The sequence below is a fragment of the Falco naumanni genome, chromosome 5, assembly GCF_017639655.2.
Source record: "Falco naumanni isolate bFalNau1 chromosome 5, bFalNau1.pat, whole genome shotgun sequence".
Taxonomy (NCBI): domain Eukaryota; kingdom Metazoa; phylum Chordata; class Aves; order Falconiformes; family Falconidae; genus Falco; species Falco naumanni.
This window is the reverse complement of record NC_054058.1, coordinates 79,487,304-79,513,575: the sequence shown is the minus strand read 5'-3', so window position 1 is coordinate 79,513,575 and position 26,272 is coordinate 79,487,304. Positions and strand designations below refer to the sequence as shown.

The 26,272-nt window shown below is 36.5% G+C and overlaps 1 protein-coding gene across 1 annotated transcript in view; it reads right to left on the bottom strand.

Annotated features, from left to right (window-relative positions):
- The window catches only part of FOXP2 (forkhead box P2), a 445,577-nt gene that overhangs the window by 111,721 nt on the left and 307,584 nt on the right, over nt 1-26,272 (bottom strand). Inside the window, exon 5 of the mRNA XM_040596053.1 lies at nt 20,909-20,998. Coding sequence (XP_040451987.1) covers nt 20,909-20,998 — 90 coding nt within the window. The remainder of the gene's footprint in view (nt 1-20,908; nt 20,999-26,272) is intronic.

Below are 26,272 nucleotides of genomic sequence, written 5' to 3'. Positions count from 1 at the left end.
CTGCCTTACATTTGTGTATATTAAAGATAATAAAAAGTACTGAATTAAGTTGGTTTGGTTTGTTGTTTTTCTTTAAATATCATTTAAAGGTAAAAAAAAAATATCTTTTAATTTGAAAAAAATCTTTTAATTTGAAATCAATATATTTAACACCAAGTTCACAGCTGTCTTATAGAGAGGAACAGGGATTTCTGTTCTATTTTAATAACTAAATGCTGTAATAGCAGAAATTAAGTTGGTTATTCAGGCTTGCTCCCAGAAGGTCAGGCAACAAAACTAGAGTGCAAAGGCATGCATATGGCTGTAATCTATCCACCTCTGGAACATCTTGTAGAAGAAGATCAAGGCATCACAGCAGAAATATTCTCTTGTTCCATGAATAACTCAAAAGGGCTTATTAAAAACCTCACCTGTTCCAATTCCTTAATTATTTTCCAAAGCTTGTGGTCAGAGGAACCATACACTTGACAAAATAATGTAAAAGAAATTACTAGTCCAAAATAATTACAAAAAAAATTAAGAAATAATTGCAAGTAGGTCTCAATTACACACTATAAAGTGTTAAAAAGGGATCAGTAGTAAGTGTGACTGGAAGGCTTTTCTTTGTCATTTTATTTGCTCTTATTTGCTCATTTTTCAGTCTCTTTTTTTTTTTTTTTTTCTCCTAACCTCAAAAGATTTCCCATAGAAGTCTGTGAGAAATGTAATACAGCCAAAATAGCTTGGGCCAGATTCCTAGCTGATTTAAAGCACTGTTGGTAAATAACAGAATGACAAGAGTTCTCCAGGACACACATCCTTTGTGTAACAAGGTCTCTTTTGTGTCTAATTTATTTCTGACATAGAAAACATAACTCTGGTGAGCTCTAAATGATACTGGAAGGTACTTATATTGAATAGCTGTGACTGACATTTCTGCTTGCAAACATCTCCAATGACAACTAGGCAAGTGGAAGTAAAAAATTTTCCAAATGCAAAGGGAAGTTTAGATTGGATATTAGGAAAAACTTCTTCACTAAAAGGGTTGTCAAGTGTTGGAACAGGCTGCCCAGGGAAGTGGTAGAGTCATCATCCCTGGAGGTATCTAAAAGATGTGTAGATGTGGTGCTCAGGGACATGGTTTAGTGGTGGACCGTGCAGTTCAGGTTAACACCTGGACTTACAGAATCAAAGAATGGGTAGGATCGGAAGGGACCTCTGGAGATCCAGTCCAACCCCCCTGCCAAAGCAGCTTTACCTAGATCAGACTGCACAGAGTCACGTCCAAGTGGATTGTGAATGTCTGTAGAGCAGGAGACTCCACAGCCTCTCTGGGCAGCCTGTTCCAGTGCTCTGTCACCCTCAAAGCACAGAAGTTTCTCCTCATATTCAGAAGGAACTTCTAATGTATCAGTTTGTGCCCATTGCCCCTTGTCCTGTCGCTGGGCACCACTGAAAAGTCTGGTACCATCCTCTTGCCACTCACCCTTAAGTTCTTTTATCTATTGATAAGATCCTCTCTCTGTCTTCCCTTCTCCAGGCTAAACCAGCCCAGCTCTCTCAGCCTTTCCTCATCAGGAAGATGCTCCAGTCCCAACTCCATGTTGCCACTGACTCAATGATCTCAAGGGTCTTTTCCAAATTAAATGATTCTGTCAATCTATGATTCTATAAATAACCCCACAATAACATCCTACTGCAATGATGCATATAATTCAAATTTATTAGAAAAAGAGATTGCTGTTTTATCTGGTTGATGGTTGGTGCTGTAAAAGTGATACAGTTAGGCTAACCCGAAAGAAAAGCTTTATGATCTTCAGCTTCCACCATGAAGTTCCTGCCAGTTTTTTCTTTCTTAAATAGCTTCCACTCCATTAAGACTGTGCTAATAACTGAGTGAAAGATTTTATAGGTAGCTAACAGGCTGTAAAACAAACAGTTACCAGTTAAGATAAGCACCATGGACATTAATACAATCTTAAATAATTTGCTAAAGGATGAAGCTACATCTTAAACATAAAGTTGTTCCCCTTCTGCTCCTTCTTCAAGGGTGATTCAGAGAAAAATAACTCTAATTAATTAATAGATGTCTTCTTTAAACCTCTTGCTCACCCATTTTAGGTTGTTCTCATGGAGTTTCCAGTTTAGTGTGGAGGATAAAGAATAGATACGGTTGGGCACTACACTGAACCCCATAACTATAGGATCTAGGTTTTTCTCTGGAACGTATCCAAAAGCAAAACAGGATTTTCTTTTTGTTCTTGAAATAAATAGTACAGCCCACCTGTGCCATGGCCATCGGAAACAGAAAAGCAGAAAGACCTTGTTCTAATCTTGTTTGCCTTGTAGCCAGCTGTTGGCAGCAGGTGCCCTCAGCCTCTGCCTCCTGAGGAGCAGGGATTTTCTCAACTGTTTGGCCCAGATCCCCCACCATGCATAAACTCAGTTTCATCATGTACTTCATCAACAGCATCTATAAAATTGGCCTGTATATGCAAACATATATGTGCTCAGTATAACCTTTTAACAATCTGAAATTATTATTAATCAAGGGCATGCACAAAAGACGTAAATAAGACACTAAAACACAGAATGACAGTGCTCTGTGATTTTTTTTTACTGGACAACTTTTGTTAACTAGGTCCATATTAGTAAATAACTCTTAGCATTGAAAAAATGAAAAAATCCCATCATTTTTTTCATTTTATACATCCTTTGATATCAAATTTCTCTGATCTAAAAATATCACAAAGCCCAGCCAATCATTAATAAATCTATGCATAATAGCAACATGAGGTAAATAATGTTTAAAAGTATATATTTAACTCCGATACCCGTTTATGGTTGTTTAGAGTATGCCTTAGAAAGTAAAAAATGAACTGTAAACAAACATGTTTTCCTTCCAGTGTGTACTTCTTCAAGATTTAGAGCAAACAAGGCATAAAATCTATGAAGGTTTTTAAATCAACAGTAAATGTCTAAAGGAGATCAGAAGTTGTCCTACTAAAGCATTACACAAACTCAGAAAGAAAAACCAAAGTAGTATGAGTTCATTAGCCAAACGAGAGACTTTAAAACTGCATCATAGCTATATTTTTTCTAAAGAAGACAAAGCAGGTATATGTTTATACAATATATATAACATAAATTGCTGCACGAGAAAATGTCACATCTTAGAAATCTTTCACCATATGCTAGAAATTTCTCATTTATAAGCTCATTATCCAATAGTAGCTCTCAAGAATAAAGCTAATTTACATGTAAAATAAGAGTATGGTCTACTCTTTAAAGGCACAATAATAAACACACCAATTTGACAATTACATTAATATGAGTATTTGCATAATCTGCTTTCTACACCTGTTCTTAATTTGAGGCAGCTGCAGAACAAATCACACCACATAATCTGAATACGCCACCGAGTCATATAAGCACACTAACACTTCTCAGCAAGTTTTTGTTTTGCTCTGTTTGCATGTTTGTTTTGAATTTACACGAACCCATTAAAAAAGCTTTTTGGTTGGACAATTTATATTCATCAGAGATAACATATAGAGGCTAAAATGTTTGGGGATTTTTTTAGTTTGTTGTTTGTTTTTTTTAACTCTGTTTCCTGTAACGATGAGCATTTCATTTTCACGACTAGATAAACAATGCATACAAACTCGACATTTTACAGCTTATTGCACTAGATACACCTCCTGTGAATTATGTTAAAAACATGTGCAGTCATCACACTGTACATAAAAGTCTGCTAAAGAAATTCTTATGCTCTTAGCAAAATAAGACTGACTGGTCAACATTTAATTTTCTTTCAAATTCAGTGCTTTCCACTTTTTAGAAAACTCCCGTGATTTTTACCAGCAGCACAAAAGGCACAACAGAACAACAGTTGACTGATAATTCAGAATGACAGTTCACATTAGTGAAACGTTCTTCCTACATGTATGCTGCTCCTTTTTTGATATACAAACAAGAAATAATTGAGTTATTTAACACATTGATTCTCTTTGCTATGCGTTCTGACTGTCATTAGGCCCCATTCTGAAACGTTAACCTCATTCAAATCAAGAGAAAGATGAAGGAAAGGCAACACGTGTGGGAAATAACTGAATACATCATGCATGCCTGATACGTTGACGACTGTGAAGGATAGCGCCAAATGCAAAATGCTAAATACTAACGCTAATGCTAAATTCTTATTCAGTGAATAATCAGAAGCACAAACATAGAACCCAAAGCTCTTCTTTCCATAGCCTCCCATTACAGAGCCTTGTGTTGTCTACAACCTGCAAACTGATGGTTTTACTAAAAGCAGAGGAGACTCTTCTGTGCTTCAGAAAATTTAGGACTGAATAACCTTTTGGCCTGGGGCCCGTGATCAAATACTGCATTACACCTAAAACGTTTATTACCGAAATAAATTTAAGTCCAGTTATAAGATGGAGGGCCAGGTTTGGACAATCCCACAGCCATTCTGACACTGAATTATTGCCCAGTCTCAGTAGCTTTGTAATATGGAATATCAGTTTCTCTGATGGCTACCAAAAAGTGTATAAAAGTTTTGATAGGAAAGAGAAAATAGAGATAATATTGTACTTTCTGATGACTCTTTCAGTGTGGCAAAGAGCATGGCATCAACCTGAAGCTGTCACATCAACCAGAGTCAACACTGCTTTTCCAGTTCTCGTCTAACAGCACAAACAAGTGGGGATCTTAACTGTCAGTAGAATCAGCAACTGCAGCAGAGAAAAATGACAACCAGCCTGTACGTGATCTAGGACCACTGTAAGCTGTCATCAGAAATTAAAACAGGCAACAAATTAGCTAAAAGGTTTTGAGGTATTTTTAATATTAAAAATGTGTATATTTAACCTAATTGAAACCCATCATTTTCCTCTTAAAAAAAAAAAAAAGAGAGAGAGAGAAAAAAAAGAGGATTTTGTAAAAGAGACACATTCTACAATGCTACAATGTGAAGTAGAGGCCACACTGCACAGCTCCTGGGAATCTTCTCTTTTGATACAGTTGTCTACTACTTCCTAGCAGGTGACTTAGCAGGATTCTGGACTGGGAAATCTCCTCCTATTCCATTCTTCCACAAAATATTTAGCCTCTCCAGACTAAAAATAAATAAAACAAATTCTGTATTTTAACATTATTTTATAGGCTGACTGGATGAAATACTGCATCAGCCTTTGCTGAGCACAGTATAAAGCACACTAAGAAATATCCCCAAAGTTGAGTCAAATGACTCACAGACTGTCTGTACTGATGTAGCAAAGTGCAAGTATCCACCGTTTCCTGTAGTCCTATCCAACCACATAGATTTCAACTAATATTTATAGCTCTAGATATCATGTAACACAATTAAACATACAATTACAGATAAAAATAAAAAAGAATGAAGTTAAACAGCTCATGCACATTAAACCAAGGTTCGTACATCCATAGTACCTGGTTTTGGAACAAATATACCTTCTGATGTCAAACACTACTAGAAACCAAGATTCTGCTAAAGAACAAGTAAAAAATAAGAGACATAGATCTCATGAAAAGTATTGTAAAATAATTCTACCAACATAATAACATGCAGAAGGCAAATAACATGCCCAACATATCGAGCATCTTTTAATGTTAGATTTAAAAACATGATGCATATATCAAATGACACAACATGATACATCAATTTGTTTATACATCCTCATTCCAAATGCAAAGTTGTGCTGTCACTTTAAAACTCAGAAAATTCTTGAAAGCAAACACTTTTGCATTGGAGTTATAAAAGCAGCCGTTCTTCCTGACGAGGTCTTCAGTTCCCTTCATGTTTTTTTCACAATGGAAAACACTCTTACCAAGGGAAGAGAGGGACAGATGACTACATTAGGGAGAGCTGATCAGCAGAAAAAAATATCACGATCTTTTATCCAAAATTAGCCTCAGTGCGAGAGATGTAAATCATAAATTGCCCCCTAGGAGTAAGATCATACCCTAAGCTTTCGTATGTATCTTACACTTCAGGTGAGCTAATTTATCATAGCCTTATCAAGTAGTTTTTTCTTTCCTGAATCTCTCAGAGTAGAAACACAGACAGTGGTCTTAGGAAAAAGGAAACAACAAAAAAATTTAACTCCCACCACCTCCTAGTACAACTTCTTTGCTGTTTTTGTCAGAGCCAGAAGAAAATCAGAGGGGATACAACTGTTCTCAGTGAGATCAAACATACAGAAGATCTACTTTTACATTGAATACATGGTATTTTAATTAGACAAACAGTATTCCCAGAAACACACAATTTTTCTGAACTAAAAAAAAAAAAAAGCCTCAAGTGCATACTGAAGTAAATATTCAAGATTTTTAAGTGCCTTTCTCCCTCATTTCTTGCCTCATCTCCTGTCCTGGGATGACATCCAGAGAGAAGCAAATAGCCATCTTTTGGGCAAGGCCCTCCAGCAGTGAGGCAGTATCCTCTTAAACACGCCCGTGTGTTCAGAAGAGAAAGCACTCATACTGGTAGTCCTGCTGCTCTTCTAGGAAATCTCACTGTCAAGTTCATACCCAAAAGCAGCCTTATACTCCTTAATTGCGTGCAACTATTGACACTTCAGTAAGCTCGGGGAGATACTGAGTGTCTGAACCAAAGAAACATCTACGGACAATATACTGACTGTACCAATCCACACTGGCTTAGAGTTAGAAGTTTTGAGGTGTAACGTAAGCCACAAATACCATATTATGATTATCCATAATTATGGAATTAGGCACAGTCCCTTACACTGGGTGAGCTGATGTAGCGTGTCGCATGGAAGCAGTACGCCAATAACCCTTGAGAAGGTCTTGCTCTTACTGACTTTCTTGGGCTGCAGGAGCCTATCCTGCTAATTGTGTATTGCCAGACTTCTCCCTTTCACCTCATCATCAGGAAGCCGCATATGTCTACTCAATTTCTGTAACTCCTAAATGAAATATTTAGTGCAATTTCATGAAAATTACCTTAAAGAAAAATTGCTTTAAGATTAGTGAGAAATACATTTTGCACACAAGTATAAATCACCGGTTTGAGTATTACAAAATTACTAATTACAGATTTTCAAATGCATAATTGTCTCAGAGACTATCTTCCTCTCTGCTAGATAACCATGATAAACAGACACTTTGCAACCCATATACCTTGTGAAGTTATTAACTGTATTGGTTAGAAAGAACCTCATCTTTTCCTAAACTCAATTACGACTACTGTTTCTACTGCAATAAATTGATTTTGAGAAATGCAACACATTTATGCTGTGATTTAGTTTTGTAAAACTTTTAAAATTAAATAAATATTCTCTCATTCTGGATGTGTGTTCTGCCACTATGTTATGCCTTGTCATGTTCTTTTAGCTCAGATATACTTAACTTTCTACAACATCGAAATTTATCTTATTTCAGAACAGGACAGTCAGTAATTTAGACTTTTACTTTGCCTATTTGCATAGCAGCATTTTATATAAGACTAAATGTGGGCTATAGTCCACATTAAAATTAGCCATTATACCTAACCTTAACACTGTATTTCATGGTAGTTTTTCACTAACTTAATTGTAGATTATAAGACTGATAGATCAAAAGAATGGAACTACATTTAAAAATTATGTTGATGCTTTTTTAAATATTCCCCTCACTTCTACAGATGGCAGCCTGACTTTTTTTTTTTTTTTTCTTTTTTATTAACTGTGGCTTATTCATATGGGAATTGAAGATGTAACATTTGGAAGAACCTTTCCCATACAATGGGAGAAACATTGCAGTCCTGTATCCACAACCAGGAATGTAAAGATCTGTGCTTCACTGTCTGCACGGTCAAAGTTGTAACATAGCTACAAGCTCATGGGAGAACCACACAGCTGCTCCCAATGCAACTCAGGTATATCCTTCCCATTCTGGAAGGCCCCTTTTTACCACTTTCAGATCATGCATCTGATTTTCAGATCACGTCAAGCATCTGATGGACTCTGCGGTGCTACAAAGTGGCTAGGTAGCTTGAAATCACTTGAGGACCCAACTATTTCCCTTGATCTTAACCTGATTAATCCAATCTTTCCACCACAGCGCACAGTAATTAGGGCTAGCGAAATGCATACTACATCATCCTGATGTCAGTGTTGTGTCACGAAGACAAGCGTTCCCTAAAAGGTTGGACTGGGAGAGGTCAGGTATTTTTAGAGGTTTTCTTCTTCAAAACATGACAAAAAACAGTTGTGAGAAGTCTAACGGACTGTGATTTGTAAACTTTGAAGTTTGCTGGTGGAACCAGACATTTCTTGGAGGAAAATCAAGTTTACTTGGATGGCTAAAAACAAGTCTTCAGAAGGAAAGTATGTTGGTTTCTAGATGTTGCTTGACTAGAGAGAAGAACGGCACACTGAATTAAACTAAATGATCATTTAGCCTACTGTGCTGCCTCTAACAGTGGTCAATACTCAGTGCCCATGGTGGCCTACGGATATAGTGATGCTTTCCCTGGCCATTTCCCACAGTCCCAGCACGTTGGGCTTTAGAGACTATGAAAATGAGGAATTTGCATTTCGTATGGATGAATTTTTCTTCCATTAATTTGTTCACTTGATTTTTGAGCCGATTTAAATGTTCAGCATCCATAACATCTTGCGGCACAGATTTGTGCTTGAAGACCTATATCATCCTTTTAGCTTAATTACAAGTCTTTTGTTCCTCAAACTGCAAGGGAACAATTAGATCCTGTGAAGCCTCAGGACTTGTAACTGTAAAGCTAAAAGGCAACTCTGCAGCCATAAAACACAAAAGATGGACTAGAAGAGCTGGAGGGATGATAAAAGAGAGGAGATACCTTGGGACCTGTAGAGATCGTATCTCCTTTTTTACCCAGTATCACTCAAAACTTGAGCCAATGGATTCTGGTATTCTCCAAAAAGTGTAAATAATGTATTCCTATACCTTGTGCTTACACAGTTGAGCATGAAATACACTCAAAGACATATAAGCATAAACCTCCTGCCTACTGCTCAGTCCTGCTTCAATGGGTATGTCAATGATGCATGTCTCTGCAGTTCTTTTTCTCTTCTTGCACTCCAATAGTGTTGCCAGAATGCACTGTATGCTTCTGGAAATCTGATTCACATTAACATTTTTTACAGTGACTAATATAACAAGACTCAAACCTCTAACACAAAGCTTTCATAACTGCAATAGTATGAATAATAAAATATTAAAAGTATGAAAAATAAAAGTTTCATCCTAACAATGAGATCAATACTGAGCATGTAATCTAATACATTTTAAGCTTAAAAATAGTGGTTTTTTGATCATGGACTGTTATTCAAGCCAAATGTCCAGAACAGTATTTGTCAAAAACAACAGTTCCTCACTGTTTTATCTCTAAGAGAGAAAGCACACTAATTATTATTCTATAAAGCATACCCTTCTTATGTAAATCACACTTTAAATTACTAATTAATAACAACACTAACAACGTTTCGATGTAATGAAATGAAAATCACAACACTAAATCTCCCCAAATTAAAATAGAACGAACAACTTCTTGCACCATTTTTATGGCACCATTCTGAAGGCTCTATGGTAATGATGTTTACTCTCCAAGGAAAAAAACATGGAACATTTAAAACAATCTGCCAGGTAAAACAAAGGTTTTCAAAATGTTTTTAGAATTCCTGTTGACAGTTTCACAGAGGAGAAAAGTGACTTAAATAACAAGGATTCTTCCCTGAAATAGGATTCTGTTCCTGAGTTCCTCCTAAACTCTTTGACGTTCACAGAAGTTTAATTAGTTTAATTGAGAAATAATTTCTGTGTAAATAATGTGGTGCATCAACAGCTCTGATACATTAGTTTCTACCTTAACTACAAGAAGAGGTCAAATTCTGCTATCACTAAAACTATTCAGGGTTTTCACTTAAAAAATCTAAGTGATTCCACACATAATAAAAGCATTATCAAACCTTTTTTGTGGCTTTTTTATTACACCAGAATTAATTTTAAAGATGATAACATTACTATAGTTCAGCCTTTCCGAAACTACTTTAGTAACTTCCTACTTACTATACTTAAAGTAAAAAAAACCCAAAAGATCCAATAAATCAAAGAAAATCCTATAAATATATTTATATTGACTGTCCAAACACTACACACAATTGGCAGGTTTTACTATTTCAATTTATCTTGACAACGCTACCAAAAATCAAGAGGGTTGGGAAATCAGTCTTAACGAGTACTGATAAAATATTATCTCTGGTTGTATTTTAGGACATTCTTTATTATGAAGATTAAGGCTGATACAATAGCACTTATATTTGTTAACTACGAATATTCCAAAGGATCATACAGAAAGTCCTAATTTGTTTCTAGAGGTATGCCTGGCCTGTTACAATACAAACTGTACTGCCCCAGTCAAATTACAATGATTAAATACTCAAAGAACTCTACACAAGTATTGCCTCCACAGAACAACATTTTCCTAGAGTAAACTATTTTGCAAGTATGTAAATTAGTATGACTTTTCTTCAGTGTGCAAGAGTCCCCTCTCTTAATCTTGGCTCTGAAACTTATTGTGTCATACTATATGCCAGACCCTAAAATGGTTGCAATAATAATTATCTCATAAATGGGCTGTTAGACTAATTCATTTTGTTTTCAGGCATCGTGAGAAAATCACGTAAACTCTATAAATAAACTTAACCATTATAAAAGTGGGTATTTTGAGAAGAAAACATATTTAAAATATTGGTGGTTGTTTTTTTTTTTAATAAATTCTACCTCTTGTTTCAGTGTATTTATTGTTTAGAAGAGCAAACTAATTTTAGAATGAATGACTTCCAGTTAAAAATGTCCATATTTATTAATTCAGTGGTATTTCTTCTATATCTTACTGATAATTATGAAGTCAACCCATTTTTGTATCTAATAGCTTAAAAAAATCCTGACTATATAAAATTATGTGAAAGCTACAGCTACTTTGATTATGTTCGTAGAAATCGCTAACTTTTGTTGTAATATAACAAGTGAGGATTAAAGTATCCAAAATGGTCATATACTGAAAGTGAATTTAAATAGATGAAATACTGTGAATTTAGGATGTCATCTGTATTTTATTAAATGCCAGTCATTATCTAGTCTTCAGTGTTTTTTATTCATGAAGCAGGCCATAAATATATGGAAAATAAAGTTGAATTTTAAAAAAAATAATCAATTGTCATGTCCTTTAAGGCATTTCAGGTACATGCTGTAATTTTAAGAAGGCATTAAAATCCTTTTAAAATGAATGTGCTGATTTATTGAAAAATCAGCACACCATTTGTTCCCTAGAATTTTGCTATTGGCTTCAGTGACTCCTTACCTTTTTTTAAAAAAAAAAAAACAGCAACAACAAAAAATGCCACAACTCTACAGGACTAGAAGAGACTTTCAAAGTTTTTAATATTTTTATTATTGTAATTCATGTTATGTAAGTCCCTTTCTCAGCTGGTCAGGCTTTACCTTTAAGTAGGCAGCGTGTGTGGGAGGTGTCTCTTGCTTCCACCACTTCTACTAGAACAGTAGTCCAGAAACCTTTCTCTGCATAATGAAAAGCTTTCTTTTCCATAGGTCATTCATGTTTAGCTTAGCTACGTGTTACCATATTTAACACTGTTCTTAAGAAGTGTAACAGATGTTTCTTCCTTCCTAAAGCTTACTTCTTTCTTGACCCAAATTGCATAGAGCAAGCACAACCTTTCAGCCTATGCATCAGTCTGAATGAAACCTTCTTGGAGTTATATATCATGAAAATATACATAGAATTCACACAACCTTACTGTAGGTATGTAGCAAATGTGCTAAACTATCAGCTACAGTCAAAACGGTGAGATACCTTCACTTCATGGAAATTCAGGGCATCAGTGCTACAGCTCTGATTCTTTCAACAGAGTTATATAGAGCACACATCTAATAAGGTGCTGGAAAGCAGGTGGATTGCATATCTCCACTATTCCAGATGGGGTCTTAAAGATACCTTTTAAAAATGGCATTAATATTCCCCTATTTTCATTGGAAACATCTTTTTACATTTACAATTGCATGTTCTTGTTTTCTCACCTGTTACATCACAGGTGAAAAATCACTGTTACATCACTGGTCATTCACAGTCATACAGCAACCAATACACTGAGCTTCTCTCTTCCTTTTTCATTTTAAGTGATGGACACAAGCTCAAGGAAGAAATTTTTCTAAGTTCTTAAATACATGACCTTGTTCTTTGCTGTACTTTCTAAAATTTATCAGAATTTACTTCCTAAATTACATTCTTGAAAGGTATCTACCTTGAACAACAGCCCAGCCCTCTGGCAAACCTTATCCTCCTCTTTTCTTTTCCGTGGGTAAAATACATGTCTCCTGTTGTTACAGCAAGCTTGCAATTAGGCATTTTTATTTCCTCACCCAGAGTATGGGTTCAACCCTTTCTAAATGATGATTTTTTTTTCCTTATATGCAACCATCAATCACCATTTGCCTCTGTATTTGCAATGCTATTTCCACTTCAGAGACTATGGCCTCAAACTGAGGTTCTCCATAGTATCCTCAACTGTTCTTAAAATGGAAACAAACTCTATTTTGTGTACAATTTCACATCGCACCATACCTTGTATTGGGAAATATTTTTCCTTCCCTTGGTAATTAGATTATTCTTAAGTGTCAAGCCCATAGCTATCTGTGCTCTAAATGATAACTGCTTGAATTTTAAAATAACTTCTACAAGCACAGAGTTGATTTTTCTATTTTTTTCTGACATGTTACTGTATTGGTTTTCCTCAGTGCTGTGTAGGCTGTCTTTTCTACACCACTGAAAGTGTATTTCTTGAACAAACGGATTTACTGTGAACACTTAGGGGAAAATCTCACACTTCAGGTTCTCTGTAATTCTTGAAACATATTGATGTCATTGGCACACCATATAGTTTCCTTTGTACATAGTATTATTGTACAATTGCTTTTCAAAGCTTCATGTAATCAAGTAGTAAAGCCCTGAAGTAGTGTTTAGTAAATTTTTCACCATTAATTCTATTTCATAATACCCTCATCTGTCTGTGTCAATAATATTGTATTAAAAGCACAGGAAGGCATAAAAAGACCTAGAACACCAAAGTGGCAATTGTTGGACAACACACACTTCCCAGCAGGATGGGCTGACGTGCTTTTCCACTTGACCGTGTGATTGGGTTTTCAGCAGCACATATGCTCACATGCTTTTTTTCTGTGTAATATTTATGCATGATCATCTGGATAATTTTAACAGTTTTTAATTCAATTTTACATGTACACAGCCCAAGTGAAGGTAAACTAAAATTAACACCTACGTTGATCTTGGCATACATTCAGATTCCTGATTAGCCTGCTCCCCACGCCCCCAGCAAAGTCCCCCTGCTTGGTAAAGCAACTGGACAGCTAACACAGAAACTACAAAAAAAAAAAAAGTCTATGTAATTACGAAATATCAAGAATAGATTCACAAAGTAAAATTCATCTGAAAAAAAAAAAAAAGTATGGGAAGTAATTTGCACAAGGAATGCCTTGAATGGCTACAGAGAGAGACTGGATTTCAGGTGGAAACCTGCATTTGCTACTATTGGCTGAAGATTCTTCATTTTTTAGTCACAGAACTTTGCTTTTCATCGAAAATTTCCTTGACTTTTGTAACTGCCTGATGAAATGAAAAACCTTCTGAAAAAAAAATTTAAAAATATAAAGAGACTTTCCTTAACAGTATTTAAACTAGAAACAATTTTTTAAAATTTATACCCATCTAGAGCAGCCACAGAATATTTTTGTTCAGCTGCTTTTCCTGCTTTGGCACTTTCTAAATCAATGCACACTAATGTCTTTTTCAAATTCAAGAGTATCGGGAGAGCCTTGCTCAAGTGGTGTGATCCTAAATGGGCGTAATTAGGGCCCTGCCTGGGAGCATACCCTTTAATAGAGCCGTGCACTGAGTAGGGGGCCTTTCACTCATTCCCTCTCAGCTCTTCACAAGCTCTTCTGGGCAAGGAGCCAGCTGGGCAGAGCATCAGGCTGATCCGACCTGTTGCAAGAGCCTGGAGAAGCGGCTCAAGGGAACCTACACCTCCCAGCACCACAGAGGAACCACTCAGGCAGCCTGAAGATGAGCAATCCTGAACATGTGTGCTGGTTGCACTGGGAGGGCTCCCTGCAGGACACAGCTTTCCAGTTGCTCAAGCAAGGCAAATCCACTTCTCTAGAAGTAGAGCTTGGAGACTCCTATAGCTCAGAATGTAAAGCCTAATCCGTCCATCCATCCATCCAGCCATCCATCCATCCATCCATCCATCCCATGCACAGCAACGTTCCCTGGTATCAGATAGGCTGCGGATTCTACTGCGAGAGGACAATGGGTCTGCTGGTCGGCTACGTAAAAGCTGCTGTGAAAGCACCTAGGCACTCTCCCTGAAGGTTTGCCTTTCTGAATCCCAGTTAAGAACCAGTCCCGTCTCCTCCCTGTCCTCTAGAAGTACCAGAATCAACTAAAGAGAAAGGGGGAAAGGAAAGACATGACAGTGATGTAGGTGACAAATGATTCGCCGACAGTCACAGTAACAGAGTGACACATCAGATTGCCACGCAGACATATGTTTAACACTAAAATGCCTCATGAAATCCCTGATCACATAGTAATCCTAATTAGTATTCTGCATATTCAATACCTGTAAACAGGACTTGCATAATACTTCTTTCCTCTTCTTCCAAAATATTTTATAATATTGCAACAATATTTTCAGGATGAAGATGTACTCTCTGCACCAGCTAATTTTTTTCCTCTGTTAGGTACAGATGAAGCCATTATGTAGTAACTTCCACTAGAAGGCTGCTAGTAAATATTTTTCCACATTACAAAGCCCACACATAAGGTTAGCTGTAATATTTTATGTGCCTGAAAATGACAATTATCTGCTTTATCAATAAGGGATAATACCTCAAGGTGACTGACACTTTTAATTTAAGAAGGAAACCATACTAACTAGTGCCACTTTCTTGTAATGCTGTTTTTTAATACTGGGATTTTTTCAAGAGTAAAAAGTGACTTGAAGTAATATTCTTGAAAGAATTTACAGCAAAATGGCACACGATGCAAAATACATTTTTTTCACAAGTAAAAGAGGTTGTCAAAGACAGGACAAGCCTTTGGAGTAGACTTGCATCTACATAAATAAGGACTTCCCACCAAGTTTGTTATCCAGACGCTTTCACTGTAAATCAATGAAATACGTCCAGGCTTTTTTTCTTTGTTATTGTATTTATCTCTCTACCTGAAATGATACTCCTGTTTTCTGTGCCATTAAACCTTGAACATGGATATTTCCCCTTTCCCTCCCCCCGACACCTTACCTAAAAATAGCTCCTTGCCTTCTCTCCATCTCTTGGGGTTATCCTTGTTTTTAGAGTGGGTATCACTGATGCAAATTTCTGCACCTTAGAGGATAACTGCATATTCCTCCTAACAGACTTACAAGGGAAAATGGGACTTAGGATTTTCCAGCAGCTATTTTCCAAATTTAATTTACCCCAAGCCTCAATGTTTGCTTATATGTAGGCCACACATTTCCTCCAGAATTACACTCGAGAGGGAAAAAGACTGTTTATCACTGCTCTCCTATTAGACTATATATAAGGCATTTGCATCTTTCTAAATCAGTGCTTCCTAGCATGTACAAAATCCTCCTACTTCCTATGCTTAGCAGCACGCATTAAATAAACAGAAATATGTAACACACAGGTTTTAGAAAGACAGTTTTAGACCAGTTAGATTTGTTTCTGTTTTTGTTGAATGCAATGCAAAGAAAACTATCTAAGTTAAAACCAGCACTTGGGTTTTTGCTGTTTTTAAACTGGGAATTTTTTACTGACTACACATGCATGGTTGTAGTCAGTGTGCATTAAGTCAGAGGATAGAATTTATAAGCAGTACATTTTGTCTCTTTTCTCCCACACTCCCGATTTCTTATCTCTCATAAGCCCCTTATGTATGTTTAAAAAAGTAACTAAAGGTTACAATATTAATGATATGTTTGCTTATTTATTACATGCAATGAATTTTAAATTCAGACCCATATGAAGATCCAAAGGGAGATGACCAAACTAGGGGAGAGTAAAGCAAGGAGAGTAGGTTAAGAGAGACTATGAATATCTTTTCATGCTAAATTTTTGCATTTTACTTTAAAAAAAGTGGTTCTTCTGATACTACGTACTAATGCAACAAACATTAAGTAATTAAACTTAAATGTATGCTTACTTTTTCCCAAATTTTATCACATGATTATACTGCAGCGAAGTGCTCATGCTAAATAAACAAAGCTTACCTTAACAACTCAACACTCCATACAGCATGATATTTATACAACAGGCTTGGTAAACATGAAGATTAACCCTTTGGTTTCAGGAGTCATGATTTCCTGACATGCCATACTCGTACAGAATGCATTAGTATTGATGTTGAAACAACAAATCTCCTAGCACGAAAGAAAACACAACTAACCAACTCATTGTAGATATATTAACTTATGGGATGGAAGATAATGATCTATTTATTCTAATTCTGATAAAGTTCAAGGTCTGACTTTATCAAGATAAACTACTTTACAGTCATTATAGGGTATAAGAATATCTAGGCTTTTCATAGCTCTTAGAGCAAACAAAATTACAACTAGCTGTCCAAATCACTATGCTATGCAGCCAACAAGAGTATGTGTATCATGGACAGATCAGTCCAAGCAGCTAGATTTGCCCACCTGGAAGGGAAACAATTGCAATGCTATACATGAACTCCCACCAATGGTAGCAAATTGACAGCATTTACCTTTGGGTTACACTTGTGCTCCGCACAGTTCCCGATGAACTGCAAGTCTCGCTCATGATTTTCATTGTAACAAGACAATAAAGCTTCCAGTTTTAAAACTCAGGCTAGATGGCACAGGTTCTTCAGCGGCCATAAGGACAGTGACTTTCTGCCACAGGATAATGATCTACAGGTTCTAAGAGCTGAAGTGACATTTTCCCTGTTATGCCTACTATGGAAATGTGGCGATAGGGAGTAAAATCCATGAAAGCAATCAGCTCCCTTCACCATGGATTACCACAACCACAGCTTCTCCGGAAAAGAAAAGCACTCGGAAACAAAAAACAGTACTATAGAAATCTTAACCTTAGTACTGCAATATGTTTTCCAGGATGCACAGTAAGAAAGTAAACGCTATTATCTCATCACATGCAGGTTAACATTATCCTCAAGTCTCATCACAAACCCTCCTCAGCTATTCTGCAATATGTCATTAATCAATGTATGCACTGATTGGATCAATTCAATTGGTGCATCAGTGGAATGAATGGCATATATAAACATGTTTCAAATACATTTATTCGGCTATCTATATATGAAAGTAAAATCGCTACTGCAATTGGTACTCAAGCTTGTCAGATGGGATGTTTTTCTCCTTCTGTTTTGCATAAAACATGCTAATGGTTATGCCATCTGCAGTCTGTAACCCAGAAAAATGTAAATCGGAAAGTAACAGTAGATCAAGATAAGACTTTATCTAAAACTGTAATTTTTGCAGGTATTCTGTTAATTCACAATCTAAATATGTAACTCCTCTCCCTGAAAATACAGGAAAACTACTAGATAAGGGTAACTTTTGCATTGAAAACTAAACCAAAAATATTTCCCAAAACAACATTCCTCTTTTACAATAGATAACATAGCGGTAAATTTAAAAAGTTTTCTCATGAGAATAATACAAAAGACACTCAAATTCTTCTAGGAAAACCCCAGCAGTTCTTTAAAACCATCCCCTCTGTAAAGTACAGTAGAACATCATGACTTACCCAACACCCTGTTTTTGCAAATCTGAAGACACAAATTTGAAGGTTTCTTCAATAAGCTTTCAACTTGCTGATTAGCTAGTAGGTGCTGTAAGTCACTAAAATACTTGACTCATTATGGAGTAACAGAGACAACATATAGAAAAACACCATATGCTACTTTTTTCCAAATATCCATCAAATACGGAAAGATGGCCACTAAAATTAACACCATTTTTTTCCTTCTTTGGCACGTGGAACAATAGAAGAGTTTATATCAAAATAAGGAGCAATGAGAGATGCAATGGCAAGGCTTACCTAACACACACATTTCCCTGCAGATCTGGAGCTAGTTTTAAAAGTTTTATTAGTTTTTTACTAGATTTATAGATTGGATCTAACATATCTCCAGTTGCCAGATTAGAAAATTGCTCTGAAATTAAAGGAAATTAGAAATACACTAATATTAAAGTATTTTAAAATACTGGGAGAAGTCTCTTTCCTTAAGCACAACACAATCACGAGCATTTTTGTCTTATAAACCTCAGATTGCTTATACACATTTAGCAGTTCCTACTGCTAGGAGGTTTTGGCTAAAGTTACCATTAAATTTGGCATAATAAAGTAATAATGCTTACAATTTTATGACCCATATTACTGTATTTGGTTAAACAGGCATCACAATGCTCAAAATGTGAATTTCCACTACATAATGAACAACTACGTAATGAACAATGAACAGCTCTGTAGTAACAGTAAAAGACAGAAATAGAAAAGCTCCAAGGACTCATTTTCAAAACCTTTATACATCCTTTTCACTAAAGAAGAAAATTAAAATGGAGTTTGTGCTCATACCTGAATTTACACGGTGTTTGATACATAAACCAAAGTCTGGGAGCAAATTCCATTTTCCTCTCATTTAAAAAGGAACCAAATGAAGTGTCCAAGGCTAATAAGAGGCTCTGTGTACATACTGATCATGGAAGGAAAAGCTGGAAATGTGAGCAATAATCTTGGCTTTAGGGAGCATGTAACAATTTTGAAAAGAAAATTATTTGGTTTATTTTCTTCTTCCTGCCTCATGAGTGTGGCTTAAAAGGCACTGACTCTTCCCGGCAAACATGTAATACAGGATATCTCTACAATATACCATCCCATGGCGTTTTAAAGGCATCAGGCCAGGGTTAGTGCTCCAGGAGTAGGAAGGCACAAGACTCCCTCTCCTCATGTCATCATCCTCTGGGTTATTTGCATGACTGTCTTTGTCTCCAGACATGGTTTTCTCTCCTTTCATCAATGCCTGCCACCAATAGTGCACAACCCCACCTCTTCAGTCTTGAAAAGAAGGTTTACAAATGGGTGGAGAACGTGAACGGAGACATCAGTAGCTCCTGAACCGTTCCAGTTTACAAACTGGAAGATTAAAGCAAGCTAACTTCACCGGGAAACATATACTGGGAAAACACCACTATTCTTGCCAGTTTCATATACTTCCCTTAGCGTCTGGTGTTGGCCAGTTTAGAGACCGGACACAGAGCTAGATGGACCTTGTACACTCCTATACAGCCCATGTCACCCTCCAGAATGAGGAGCTGGCAGAATAAACTGCTTTCACAGTATTCAATCATCTCCATGATTCAACCCTTCAAGATCACCAATTCCACTTCTAAAAACTCAAAAAACCTACATCGTTCACAGGCTGCCGTCTTTATGACTACTCTTCCCATATTAAATGAGAATTAAGTATCTTCAGCCTAGAAGATATTTAATACAAAGCAAAGTCAAGAGCAAAGAGTGGAAAGGTGAGATGGCTCCAGGACTCCTGTGTCTCTGGACTGGACAAGTACAGCGTGGCTTTAGTAATTTTTCTAAGTTCCTGTTTGGTTCTGAGCAAACAAATACAACTTTAAATGTATATTTGAAGAGAGCTGATGTGGAATGTGGAACTGTTTGCCGTGTCCAACATTGCTCCATGAAGTTTCACGAAGAAAAGGAGACAATGTGAATTACATAGAAAAAATTGCACAAGTGTTCAAATTTCACATTTAACTGGCGGAGAAAAAGATAAATGCTGGTGCCTGGGGTCCTCCATTATGCACAACAAAAACTAAAAACGAGATGAAAATGCCCTGTTCCATCAGAGAGCTGGGGAAGTCCCAAGAGGATAAAGGCTCACCCAGAAAAACAGATGTGAAGAAAAGAATGGTAGGAGTTACCATTTTTTATTTTCTGAACAAAATAAAATCCTCTCCCATGTACATTTTTTGCCTGCAACAGACTAATTCAGCAGTTAAACACTCACATTTGGTCTCTATACAATGAGAGAAGCAGTTTTGTCAGCAGACTGCAATTTCATCTGGAATTCTGAATTTGCAATAAATGAATTAAAACCTCAAAAAAAACACCCAAACCCCAGACAAAATTCTTCACGCATAAAGTGCTACTTGTATTTTTAGTTATAATGCCTTTAAAATAATTATTCAATAACAGAACTTCTATTCACCCAAACACAGTCTGAAGCCCAACAACATCCCAGTGTGAAACTCCATGACATACGCTTTTCTAAAACGGCAGAAACAGCTCTTTCATTATTTCAAGCGGTTGTGTTGATAATTTCTGAAAACTGTTTGTCACTTAGGTATAGTACCAATGAGTTACTAGCTTTTTTTTCTTTTTCTTTTTTTTTTCTTTCCCCCTGGATACTGTTTTACTTTTAGTCTTAACACAGCCATTTTTACCATTTGATCTACGTATAAAAACCACATACCAATTTTGCAACACATCTAAAAATTAATACATACCAAAGCTACTGAATTCAGACTTAGTCCTAGACCTTTTAAGCATCTAGAGCTACAAAAGGCTTTTGTAACCTACGGTGAATTTTCTCTGCGAATGAGAAGTCACCAGTATGCAAGTCTGTAATCTCCTGTATGTGAACACGCACATACACAGCATTAGAGAACGGGCATCCACACACGTCTGACATGTGACCAAGCACACTGCTCTTCCCTGAGAGTAAAGGTCCCAAAAGCAAGGATACTTTACTAACCTGCAGTGGTCTCTGTTTATCACTGCCCTTAGGAGATTTCAGTCCACTTGTCTGCTGCTGTAAAAGCAGCTGCCTTGCTGCCTGGAGTGCCTAAAAGTAAAAAAAAAAAAAAAAAAAAGTAAATAATTTCCACCAGTTCCTAGAAAGACATGAGTTACTCATTGCTAATGTGAGGTAAAAGTCCAATTGAACAAATACAATCTCCTCCTAGTCGATTTGTATTTGCTAGTTTTCAGACTTCAGTTTGTTTTTTACTTAAAACATAAAAAAAATCATCTGAAAGTACATATATAGGACTTCACTGGAATTTATGGATGTACATGAAATCCTGCAGGAAATAAAGTTAATTTGTTTGAAGTGCTTGAAGAGGAAAAATCATAAACTGCATCAATAGCCTCATTTCCACAAGGAACTTGTCTTTGAGTGTTCAACTAAAATGCCCACTCCCTTGCAAATTATCATTCAATTTGCATTTTCATATTAGAATTTTGAAGCAAAAGCAAGTAGACTTCAAGTGTTACCGGAAGCTGTAATTAAATTTGACAAATCAACATCAGATTATCTTGAAAGTGAATTAATAAGGATATTCATTGAAGATTAAAAACACTTTTTGTACTTACAATTCAAGGAGAAACCTCTCCTTTGACAAAAAAAAAAAAAAGTGCAGTTTTAATGCCAAATAAAAATGAGTGGTTTTCATTTGCATTCTTAGGAAAATCAGAGAACAAAGAAATTACTACTCAACCAACCAGATCAGGCTCAGGGATGACAGTATCCCAATCAAAATAGAAAATGTTTTCATTTCTTTTTCCATTCCAACTCAGCAAAATACAGTGAAACATATGAAATGTAAACAAACATTCTACTTCCCCCCAAAAAGCTAATATAAAATATTTTTCCCTATAAAAATGTTTTTAAAATGCCAAGTGTTATGAAGTCGTATTTATTAAAGAAATGAAAAAAAAGATTCAAAACATTTCCACTGAAACTACCTGGAGAACTCACCCCCCATCCCCACGACCCCCCCCCCCCCCCCCCCCCGCCCGCCTCCTGCCACCTCAAAAAAAGCATTCAGTAAATAGCAGTAACAGCTTTAAAATACATCACGCTATTATCTATGTTATTAAAACATAGTTTAGGTGGAGTATACTGCAATAAATACCATTTGATCAATGTTCCCTAAAATAATAGATTCTCAGCTGATACAGAGAGGTACAATTTTGATTAGACTCAAATGAGCTGGTTTTTAAGATAGTTTCTAGTATCCATGACAACAGTTGCTTTGACAAGATGTGCATATGGCATTACACTGCCAGCTGGTGTGAACAATGTTTGAACTACTGCATTGAGATGCTGAGCAAACAGAAAAAGTTGCCACGTCTTAACCCTCAGGGAAGGCAGTCATCCCCTGATCAATTATGAAAAGACAGAGAGAGGGCTGCTACAGTCTGGCTCCAAGCAAGTTTTCTGAGAAGCCAGGCAGACACAGAAAACCAAAGTAAACAAACTGAATGCACCAGCCCCATCTCCTAACAACATTGATTTGTCTCCCCATAGAAGGCTCTGGTACAAAGTTTGCAGAGCAGACTTTTAACATTTGGAGACATTCCCACAACAATCCCCGTATTGTTTCATCAAATTCTCAAGTAATTACAGGTCAGCTTTACAAAGACTATACATTCTTCCCAACCTAAGCAACAAAGAACTAGCTTCCCTCCACCAAAAAATAAACAACAGTTCACATATTTCACAATGCACTTGAAATGTTTTGTTACCAAGGAACCACTGGACGCCCTGTTTCCTATGCAAATAGCAAATTCTCCTTTGCACTCGCAGTTCTCGTAAAGACAATCCTGCTCTGTCTGAGATCAGAGATAAATTTATCTGTTGATTTCAGGGGCACCAGGATTTGGCCCAACTTCTTGCAGTGGTTTAAACGCAAAACATGGATTAAATGCACAAACAGAATATCTATGGCAAATTTATAATCCTTCCCAATATTTATGAGTTCTCCAAAAGGGAAACTTGAACGCAAGTGAGAGAACCACTGCAGTCCTGAACTCACGGGAGACTGTACAGAAAAACCAACCTCACAGCTCAGTGTGATACTGCTACAAGAACCAGAGAAGAGATCTGGAGTTGCAGAAAATGGGAAAAAACACAAGGATAATTATTTTTTATTTGTGGTGGTCAGAGAAAATTCATTACATTGCCTTTATCTAGAAAAGAAATTGGAATGATAGAATGCTGATGTATACCTGCAAATAACTGGAACTCTCAGCAAGCTGCTTCAGCATCCTAATCTTCCTTAGCAGCAGAGTCATCTCATGTCAATACAATAAAACAAGGAAGCAAGCATCTGGTAAAGCTGTACACTTACGGTACTTGAAAATTTGAGAATTACAGTATGCTGCAGCTTAGATTTAAGCTAGACGGTATAATTTCAAATTGTGGCTAGCATACTCCCAAGGAATCCGCCTAAGAAAGCATGACTTCCTACCGCTAACTACAAAAAGACTCACACTTTATGAAAAAGCAAGGAAGCACAACAGGATATGTTTGCATAAAAGGCTCTACTACTTAAACTATTTTGATTCATACGTGCTGGTTGGGATATCTTTAAAGGAGTAAAGGCTTATCTTTTAATACAGAATGTCTTATAAATGATGACTACCTGAATACTTCAGTGATCTTATTGTGGCAGTTTAGATTACTGTAAACACAGGAGATAGAAGAAGAACAGAAAACAATTTCAAGAGATCAGAGATGATTTAAAACTCATAAGGAGAAATCACTGTCAGCCTTTGTTCTTGTAGCAGTTGTCATATGGTACTTTTTCCTCCCAGTCTGCTGCTTAACTACTAGATTTTGCTACTCAGTAAACAACCTCCCAGAAACACATTGTTAATTTCAAAGGATTATTACTGACACTCTTCGTACGTGAAGATTATGAGACGATGAAACATTCAGGTCTACCAGTTAATTTGCTGCTATTAAATCTTTGCAAAACAAATTGACAACTCGAAAGTGTCTTTCAAAATTCATAGTTTAACATATACACTTAAAGTAAACACCCATCCCATGTATCACTTTTAAATTTCTATGAACTAATTTGATAGTAACTCATGGTCTAAAACCAGTTCAATGAAGACAAACTGATGTTTACAAATCTGGCAGACCAAAATTATGCTGAGTCCTACCTCAACTTAATGGCAGCAAGAATGGATTCTAAGGCAGTCAAAATCGGATCTAGTTTCCAGGAACATTTGTTTCAAATTTAGTAGGCACTTTTCCTTAATTAAGTTATCTAAATTAGTAAAACTATACAAAAAAAGTCAAAGTAGACAAAAGCAATAAAAAGAACTGAGGATTAGAATTTATTTTAATAATGCAAATGAAAATCATTATAATGCTTTAAATAGTGGCTGCATACACAGGAAATTTGGGCATATGGTTTCCAGAACTCACTGTGTCTTCTAGTAAAATATTTATTGGGAACACTACTTCTTAATATTTACTGTGCAGCTTTGGCATAGCTAAAACATAAACAGAACAAAAATGAAATTAATTGCATATAATTCACCCTATTAAAGTTGATAAATTGTGGTAGATTTTGCAATTTCTTGGTGATAATACTATGAGACACAACTTGCTTTAATTTTGTATTCCAAACCCTTGTATTTAAGCATGCCTTCAATTATTTTTTTTTAAGTTTTATCATTTTAATAGAGTGATAGCAGTCACTGAAAGATGGTAAACTTATTACTTTGTTTTTTAAAAAGTAAATAGATGTATTTTTTAGGAAACAGATGTCACTCATATCTTTACTTTAAAAACAGGAATGTTTAACCTATCAGCCTGTTGCGTTTGAGACGTTAAAATGAAAAATGACATCTACGCCCATTAATATCGTCAATGTATAAACAGCACAGCGTGACACATTCTTGAGAGCTGAAGGCTACAAAATCTCTCTGAAACATAAATAACAAAGCACTCAGAAGCATATTTGATGTTGATATTCATCTCTGAGAAAAACACTGCTGCCTGGGCTTCTTATGAAAATAGATGCAGCCCAAATGGATCTCCTGTAATTGGTTTCAGATAGCGAGGTCAAAAGAAATATGATACAAGAAACTATTATGTGGAACAGGCGAAACAAGAATGTTTATACAGGCACTCCCTATTTATACTGACAAGAGGTGTATACTTTGTAGATAACCAGAACTGAAAAACTTGCCAGGAGACAACCAGATTCTTTCCCTTTTCTAACTCCAAATCCCCTACTTTATTTTTTCAAATGACTGCTTACTCTAACATTCCTGCTGAACGTAAAATAAGTTTCTGAACATAAAATAAGTTTCCAACTGGCTGAATATGTCAAACGAGAGTCATCTCGCTGGTAGCACTATGCAACCGAAACGTATCAACATGCTAAGCTGGATTTAAGGCCAAAGACTGCTATGCACTGGTTGAATAACAAGTTAACCAAATGATTGCATAGCTACATTTATCATAAAAACCACTTTAGGAGAACCTCTGCCCCTTCCCACCCTGCCACAGGCCCAATCTCCAGCTGGCTCCAAACAACAAGCCCAGAACTATCCATCGCTGTACAAGATCCTTGAAAGATGGTGACAGAAAACACTGTTCAACGTCCCCTAATAGCACTGAAACTGCTAAACCTTTCTCTCTCGCTGACTGTATTTTCCCAGAAAGGTCTCTAATAAACATCACAGCCAGTCAGCAGAGCAGCTTATAATCTTTCCAAATGGAGTAGCAAAGCATTTAGCACTATTTAGAGAATCTTGACTTCAAGATGATCCAGCTCCATTCCAACACCAGTTCTCCAGGAGACTTGACAGGAAAAGCAAACTCCCATTTAACAACACTCTTCTTCCCTAAGTTACACAAAGGAGATAAAAACCTGTTGGCTGAGGACAAACGTGCCACAGTGGAGAGCCCATGAAGTCAAGGGAATCCTGTGTGTAACTAAAATCCAAGTCACATAACCAGCCCCATTTCACCCAGGAGTAGCAGACTGAACTATTATTGCAGTGTTTTCTACAGAAGTAGAAATGAAACCCCAGATAGCTAAGGCTGTTGGCACCCACCTCAAGGAATATATTATCTAAGAAAATTTACATGGTCACTAAGAAGGATTTCACTCAATTAACCCAACATCAAAGCATGCAAATACTCAAATGAAAAAGATTTGTCTGTCTTCTGCATCTAGATTAGCAGCTGCAGACAGCTTCGATGTGCAACGTGCTGAACTGCAGGGTGCCCTGCAGCCTTGCCTAATTGTATAACACAAACCTTCAAGACACCAAAATTCTTGAAACTAAATTGCGCTCAAAAAAGAAG